General features: G+C 36.1%; 1 protein-coding gene across 1 annotated transcript; it reads left to right on the plus strand.

The window, feature by feature from the left end:
• Positions 1-7,938: 7,938 nt before the first annotated feature.
• On the plus strand, positions 7,939-9,390 carry LOC117319193. Its single transcript, XM_033874030.1, has one exon. The coding sequence runs from the start codon at positions 8,055-8,057 to the stop codon at positions 9,258-9,260; it is 1,206 nt and encodes a 401-aa protein (XP_033729921.1). The 5' UTR covers positions 7,939-8,054; the 3' UTR covers positions 9,261-9,390.
• The last annotated feature ends 10 nt before the right edge of the window (positions 9,391-9,400 follow it).

The raw sequence follows: 9,400 nt of genomic DNA on the forward strand, positions 1-9,400 counted from the left end.
TACATCGACAGGATCATTCACTATTGATACACAAACTGTCAGAGAACAGACGAGTGTCGACCTTTGCCGACATCAGTCTATTAAAGGCATGGGGTATCAGTGTTAGTGACACAGACGAGGTGTTCGTTAATACTGACATTACGACAATACTGGTACTGAACATGTCTGGGGACAAGGTTAGACAACTCTCGTATGGACATGATTGGTGCCGTATAGTATGTTTGACCCGAGGAAATGTCGCTGTTACCACTGGAGGTGGTTACTGTACAGAACTGAACATCGTCAACAAATCAAGTCAGATCATACACACGTGGAGTGGAGAACTGGGCAATGGTCAGAAACTATCCCAGACGACTCAGAATAGTAGAGCATGTGATGAATATGACAGAATATTTGAACCAACCTGTTATACTCATCAGGTATACGTCATCTCACGGGATGATAGAATGGCAAACTGTATCCTGGATAAGAAACATGGAGTACAATTTCCATTGGCAGTAGGTGTAGACAGTTATGGACATGTTTGGATCGGCTATATTGATGGTACAGTACATGTTCTGCAACTCTAATCAACCAGGAGATACAGCTGTAGATAAACTATTGATGGCTGGATACTTCAATATTTGTTCCTTAAAGGGACATCGCGTTAAACCAATTTTAATTTTGTATTTTTCTCATGTTATTTGGTATATCTTTGAAAATAAAACCTTATGAACAATAACCATTCGCATTTGATGATTTACGTACATAGATTATCAATAATAAAAAAAATATCACAATTCGTTGATCAACAGTCTGGATATGTAAATTTTGTGACATATCCGATGAAACGCATGCGCACACCTATCTAAAACACCGGAAAACAAAAACGGCTTCCAACGTGAATCGACTGCGGGTTTCTCCGGGTTATCCGGCTTTCCTTCACCTCCAAAATCTGGCACGTCCTTAAATAAATAACCCTGGTTGTTAATAGGACGTTAAACAAAAACAAACGAAACCAAACAAACCAAAAGATTGCTGGGAGTAGGCCATAACAAACTCGGTAATTTTGATACAAACTCGGTAATATTTAGTTTGTACAGTCTGTACAAGTACATTGCTACTGTCACTTTACTATATGTACAGTGTTTACACTTATATACACATACATATTTGCGCCGGGATATGTACAGAACGTGTTATTTAACATTTAAACTACTGTATGATATCGTTATCCAACTAACCCATATGGAATATTTCGACTTGTAAGCTATTGTGTGTTTGTGTTAACAAATGAAAATGTCTCGATTTCCAAACAGTCACGTGATGATTAAAAAATAATTTCCGCAAAAAATTCAGAAGGGGGTTCCCAACTAAATCGAGTGGTCAATCTGGGAATAGGGATCGACTCTGAATATTGGGATAGCACAAAAACAATCATGTGAGGTACCGAGTCAAATATTTCTATGTAAAAACCAACAGTGTTTTGTCTTTTGCTTTTGTTCACTGAGTGACTCCATCCTATTTCTTCACCTTCATCCGTAAGCTTATATCCATTTACTCTACATTGTCACTATGAAATCTTCTCAACCAAAATAGAAAGTTATGATAATTCATACTTACTTCTCAATAGTGTAGTGATATTTAGAATAATATTTGTAACGTCACTTGTATTTTGACGTCATGAAAATTCTTGCTAGCAGACTAAAAAAAGTTAATAAAAGAAACACGTAACGATGTAGTTATGCTATAAGGCTATACAGTAGGACAGCCTGGCAATGGGCGATTTTTTTGTTAAGTAAATAACTACTGTATTATAATATGCATAAAAATGAAAAAAAAATTACACTATAATGGGTATATTCAGTGTGAAGTAATACATACATGCTTCATATTTGTTACAACAAAAATTAATAAATTGGTTCCGGATTTGAAATATCCGGATTTTTTGAAAGTGTGCTTACACTTGAAATTTAGTATTGCCTACAGCGAAAAATGTACGCCCACAGAAAAGGTAAGATAGCCGGATAACTTAATTTACAACATATTTCAAAACAATATTATTTCTGTCTTTAGGATTGAGATATTAAATTTTAAAGAAATTTTAGAAAAAAAATGTTTAGAAAGTTGTGTCATTTTGGGTCAAATATCATAATATTTTGCAATGGTTACCATGGTATTCACAGCTCTAAAATCACAGAAAAAATAAGTTTACTTATCCTTCAGAGCTGTATCAAAATTGCAAATGTTGTAAGGGTTACAGATACATATACTTTATTATAGGTAATATGTAGGGTTAACTGGCAATGTTCACATATCTAAAGCAAGTGCCATATTTTCTAGAATTGGGCATTTTTACTGTACACTGCTACCTGTATAAAAAGATGAATATCGTCAAAATGGAATTTATTAAAATGTTGATTCTGAATTGATGGTTTTGAGTTTTTTTTCACGAACTATATCATTTTGCCGGCAATGGTCGCGGTATCACATGAAAAGGTCACATTGACACCTCGACGTTTAACTTTTGAATGCGATATACACTGTTATAAGATGAATACAAGAAGATCTTTAGTTTATTTTTGATATACATATATATGCATCAAACTGCTTCGGAAAGTTATTTCCCTATACCTGTAATTCTCTCAGGATTGCAGACAAAATCCTTCATATCGCACGTTGCTAAGGATTAAATAACATAATTAAAAGTCCTACAAGGACCAACAATGCTCATGTTAAAGTAATGATGTCCAATTTTCAGGAAAATTATTCGGAGGTTAATCCGTGATTTGTCACAAGAGTCCCGTTCCATATTGTCCACGTTTATATAACAACCTAGCATCGTATCTCCGTGCACCGGTAGTGTTATCAGAATTTGCTACAAAACCCTCAATATTGCTCTTCGATTGACTTCTTCTTTTGATCGTCCTGTTTAGTTTGTGTTGTTGACCTCCCTTTAGCTTCTATTTTGAATATATGTATGTGTATATTAACGATTTGTAGTAGCACAAATATCCTTTGGTATGGTGTCCGTCCTTATGGAAATGTGTGTTGTTGGTGACATTTAGGGTGACGGAAGGGATATTGAAGACAATTGATCCAAGAGGGATCTTGGCATATACAATTGAATGATTTTTGTTTATTCAATGTATTATATGTACTCTACTTTAATGATCTGCTAACAACGTGAATATGCATATGAAATATGAGAGAGATAAAAAAAGAGAATAGTTTCCTGTGAAAAAGAAATAAAAGAAAAACTAAATGTCAGCTGTCGGCCATTATTATTTCTAGATCGGACTCAAATTTAAATTTCTACATTAAGTTCCAAGAGAAAACTAAATATGAAATTTGAAACAAAAGAATCACACCGATTGAATCTAATGATATATAATAAGAAGCTTATTATGAATCAGAACAAATTATACATTAAAAAAATATATATTAAGCCGATATCATTATATGGAGAACGATTATATATTTTGATGTATCGATATTTTCAATTGTACATTGGCAATATTGACTTCATTTGAATTTCTTTGTCATGTCATGTTTTGAATATACATACCTTTACTGAATACCTCTTTCTTATTTATTGAGATAGAATCTCGTTATATAACGAGCATCAGTTATCTAGTTAAGAGCTTTGTAAATTGAGAATAAAATGTGTATATTTTAATCTGGGTAATTTATTTGTTAACATGAATATAAGTAATGGTGATTTATATCCAATAATACTACCCTAGGAAAGGAGTCCGGGTGTATTCTGTATTGTATACGTTATCTTCTATCAGGACATATCATCGACCACTTACAAGACGAACCTTGTGTCAGTATATATGACTCTGACATTACACAACTACTGTGTTCTGTAACAAGTGTTCCTGGGGGCACATTTAGCGAAGCGAATTTATGTTAGGCTCCAGCTAAAACTACATAAATGCTGGATTGATAAATTTAACTGAAGGTTTAGTAATGTATCAATATCGTCTTCACAGAAAGTTTGATTCAAACACGAGAGTGGTTAATCTATGTCCATCCGTCTTGTATAATATGAATGATTATTCATAAAAATTGTGATTTGCCTACATATTTACATATACCTTTATATAAGTATTCAATTTATCATTTGTAAGTGTAGAACACACTTTATCATAATAATTTAGTCACTTAATAGTAATAAGTGGGTTGACCGACATTCGTTAAAAAATCATGTGATATATTTCCCGATATGAAATATCTGTCAAATATACTTACTGCTGTTTATTATGACTGGACGGTAAAATGACGTGAAGAACATAAACAACAGACGTGATATAAAACATGTGTCAGGTATATACACACACTACTGTTTATGTGTTTTATTACGGTAAATTCAAGTACTCTCTAGTGATGTTTACACATCACACAGCAGCGATTTTTGGGACTCGGTTATTTGAGTCAAATTACTAGTCCTTTTCATGTAGGAATCGCATTTTGAATACCAGCTATCTCTCAGTATTGGGACTCAGAATTTCAGAAATGGTGTTCAGGACGCACCTGCAAAACTCCTACAAAATAAGGTTACACATGTCTATATATCAGTTCTTGTTGGTGGTGTTTTCCATTGTAGTTCCTAAAAATAACTTTTTATCCCATAGTTCTTAGAGAGTTTACATGGTCTAATAGATCTATATACAGTGTCTACACAGGAAACTTAGTTTTGCCTACAGCGAAAAACGGAGACTCATAATCAAGGTAAGATAGCGGGAAAACTTAATGTTTTATTTATATCAAATCAAGAATGATTCTGTCTTTGGGATGGGTATATTTAATTTCAAATAGGTTTTGGAAAGAAGTTGTATGGAGAATTGTGTCATTTTCAGTCAAATATCATAATATTTTGCAATTTTAAATCTATTTTTAAGTTGTTACCATGGTATTCACAGATCTAAAAACATAGAAAAAAATAAGTTGACGAAACCTCCAGAGCTGTATCAAAATAACAAATGTTTTATAGATCACAAATATACAAAAATGTATATACTTTATTAGAGGTGATATGTAGGGTTAACAGGCAATGTTTAATAAAACGTGTGTCATATTTTTCAGAATTTGGCATTTTACTGTACACCGTTACCTATGGTGTCTTTGCATATCTTTTTAACTTCTGAGTCCTCTCTTTATAGAGAATGCAATAGCCCAGTCGGTTAGAGCGCCGGTCACGTAACCTCAGGTGAAGATCCGAGGTGCATGGTTTGTCTCTCGCTACCGTGTCAGTCTGTATCGCTCTGATAGTGTACTTTGGCGAGAAACTTTACCCATATTGCTTTGGAATGCATGCAACTGTCCTCCTGTATGTTGCTCCATAAAGTAGTCACAAGCTACTACAAACCACCTCAAAAATGAACCTATCTGTTTTAGGGGCGAAAAATATAAAACAATCAAACAAAATAAACAAGAGGGCCGATGTGCCTGTATCGCTCACCTTGCTCTGTAGCAACTTTAAAATGGATTGAGGTCATTTCTACACATACTATGATGACAACCAGTTTATTTAATTATGAGACTAAGCTAGGTTTATTTATGTCAATAAAAGTTCTAGTCCTTCATTCCAGCATACAAATGTACTTTTGCCTTAATATCAGGTCACGGAGACTTTTGGCGATCGTAAAATGATTGTTTAAAGATTGAAGCCTGTGTCACCCTGTGACCTTGAATATAGGTCATGGTCATTCATTTGAACAAACTTGGCAGCTATTCACCCAATAATGCTACAGGCCGGGCCGGCATCAAGTCCCTAGGTCTCTTGGTTATTGAGAAGTTATTCAAATATCTAAGCCTATTTGACCCATGTGACCTTGAATAAGGATCAAGGTCATTCATTTGAACAAACGTGGAAGCCCTTCACCCCAGCATGGTATAGGCCCAATATCAAGTCCCTGATCTTCTTGTTTATTGGGAAAATTGTTTTAAGTTTAAAGCATATTTGATTAATGTGACCTCGAAGGAAGGTGAAGGTTATTCATTTGAACAAACTTGGTAGGCATCCACCCCAGGAAGCTACAGGCCCAATATCAAGTCACCTGGCCCCTTGCCTATTGAGTGGAAGTTGTTAAAATATTTAAGCCTATTTGACCCATGTGACATTGAATGAAGATCAAGGTCATTTATTTGAACAAAAAATGGTAGTCCGCCGGACGCCGCAGAGGTTTCTCTTTAATATGTGTAGACAGATAAACAGTCCCATTAAAACTTCAATGTGATACATGGGAAATACTGAATGGCCTGTTTACAAACCTGTTGAAATTTCAAGAGTAGTACACATTGAGTAATGCTGTGGGTGTATTTAAGGGCAGTTTGCAAACATCTTAAAATAAGCTGTATAGGTTCATGAAAAATGATGAAAATGTACCACAATGTGCTGTTACTTCAGTGTAGTAGATTTATGTTGAAGGGGAATTTAGTAGGCACTATACACTGATACATTAGTTTCTAAATGAATTATTAGAATATTGATGTTTTCATACTTATTGAAATAGTATACCTTAAGCTCCTTATTATAAGTACATTTTTCAGGAAATATTTTGGAATATAGATAATGTCAGGATATTTGTGATGTTTATTGTGGGAAAACAAAGGAGAAATTAATATAAAAAAATGAATGAATTAATGTATGTAGGAATGAATAAATTAATGAATGAATGAATGTATGATGAACGGATTTATGTATATATTGTGTAAGAATGAATGTAATAGAAAGTATACATAAATATTTTCAATTAAAATGTGGTTCAAAACATGTCGGCTATGGCGGACTGCCGCTACAGAAGTTGACCGTTTCTAATTCAAGAAGCAAGGAACCTTGTTGTAGCTCATTAGTCTCGTTATAAACCTGTATGGGAGAGAGACATAACCTACAATGTTCTTAAGGATATAGTTGATTGTCTAATAGAAAAACCGATGACAATGATGCACATATCTATAATAATGTAACGCCGGACTGGGAATTGGAAACTCAAATGGTTAGAGTGTCCGTCTAGAGTTCATATATATAACATAGAAATATCGCCAGATAATTAGAACTTAATATAATTAGATCCCGGTTTCGAGTTCTGGTCTAGTTGCATTTTCCCTCTCCGGTTAAGATATGTAACGCACAAAAGAGTGGTCACCGATCCATCAGCTGATCAAGATTGACGTTGTTTGACTTCGGTAATATAGACACGACACTCAGGCGCACAGCTACACAAGTAAGCAATCCATATATACAAACATCAGCCGAGGTAAATAGCGTTCTTAAATATGTAAAACATATATCTATAGACATTTTGTCTGTTGTTACGAGTATCGATATATCTTGAACCATGTATCGTGGCGCGGCGACCGTCGTCCGGCCGGCCGGTGAAACGATGAAAATGGACCTTCGTTGAAAATTGAACCCGGCTGACATCAACGTTGAATATTGACCCTGAATGCCATTGAAAAACGAACAATCCGCAAATTCTTAATTCCGACCAGTGAAAGTTTGACCCCGTAACAGCTGGTTTACTATTTATATATAAACCCTTCAAGGGTCGACAAATAAACGTAAACATATCACGATATGAACCTTTGGAATCTTATATTATAGGATTAAACACTTCATCTGACACACTAGTCATTTAACGTCCTTGTTACAGGTGCGCACAATCCGCACCTTTCCCATGTAACTTCAGTCATGCCGAACAAGGAAGTTTAATTTAGAGTGCAAATGACGACGTGTCGTATACAGTTTATGTTATTTACGTTTCCTTAGAAGCTGACATGGCGAGTAAACTGTCTATTCGTAAGGCACAGGTACACGTGCAGGACATGTGTGCGTGGTGTGATAGTGTAGAGGACGTGAACTGGTACTGTAATGACTGTCAGGAGGCTTCGTGTGACAAATGTAAGGAGATCCATCAGCGAGCGAGGAGGGACAGGAAATGACGACGTTGTACCGATAAAACAAGCGAACAAACCAGGACCAGGCGGTACTACCAGAGGTATGTAAGATACACCCCGGTAAAACATGCCAACTGTTCTGTACAGAGTGTAACGTCGCCATCTGTTCAATGTGTTTTACAACGAAACATAACCAGCACGCATTCAAACATTTTGAAGATGAAATTAACACCCAGAAACATTACGTACGTGAACAGTTGAAAACGTTGAAATCCAAGTTAGGTCAATTCAATGAGAAGTTATCAAACCGTCGGAAAGAGATCACAACATTCAAAGAAAGTGTTGATATTATCTCTAAAGATGTGAAAGAGAGAGGAACAAAGATAAAGGTAGGAATAGATTATATAGTGGACAATGTCCTTGCTGAATTATCATCACTGGTTGCTGAAGAAGATAGACTCTTCCAACATGATTGTGAGCATGATGATAAAAGTGTCAAACAAATAAAGCAGCTGATCGGAGAAGTGGAGCAGCAGTCGGAAAATCCATCAAGTGGAACTTTGTTTGAGCTGACGGGGAGATTGAGGACCACTTTACCACTTTATGACGTTACTGGTACAAGTGTACCGACACGTCCACTTAGCTTTGAAACCGGCCAAATTAATACAGACCAATTGAAAAAGATGATCGGATATGTTCAGACGGGGAGTAAGAATTATTCAACGCCAAAGTATGAAAAGAAGGAAATAAATAACCAGCATGTCCGGAAACTTACTACATTCCAAACTTCTCCAAACAAATCCATATTTTCAATATGTCCAATAGACAACACCTATACATGGATATCAAGGTTTGGGTGTCGGGATCTGCTCCGAGTCAATAAAAAGGGAAACGTCACGGAGACTGTGAAGCTTGATTTCGCACCTTGGAGTTTGGCTTTGACCAACTCTGGACTACTAATGACTCTCCAGGATCATTCACCATTTATACACAAACTGTCAGAGAACAGACAAGTGACGATCTTCGCTGACATCAGCCCATTTAAGGCCTGGTTTATCAGTGTTAGTGACACAGACGAGGTGATCGTTAGTACTGGTACTACAACAATACTGGTACTTAACATGTCTGGGGACAAGGTTAGACAAATCTCGTGTGGACCTGCCGGGAAACGTATAGTATGTTTGACCCGAGGGAATGTCGCTATTACCACTGGAGGTACTGACTTTCAAAAACTGAATATCGTCAACAAATCAGGTCAGATTATACACACATGGAGTGGAGAACTGGACAATGGTCAGACGCTACCCGGAACGAGACAGAATAGTATAGCACGTGATGAATATGACAGAGTATTTGTACCAGACCTTGGACACTAACCAGGTATATGTCATCTCACGGAATGAGAAAAAGGCAAACTGTATCCTGGACGAGAAACACAGAGTACGACATCCAATGGCAGTAGGTGTAGACAGGTGTGGACATGTTTGGATCGGCTGTGGTAATGGTACAGTAACCC

The sequence above is a fragment of the Pecten maximus genome, unplaced genomic scaffold, assembly GCF_902652985.1.
Source record: "Pecten maximus unplaced genomic scaffold, xPecMax1.1, whole genome shotgun sequence".
NCBI lineage: Eukaryota > Metazoa > Mollusca > Bivalvia > Pectinida > Pectinidae > Pecten > Pecten maximus.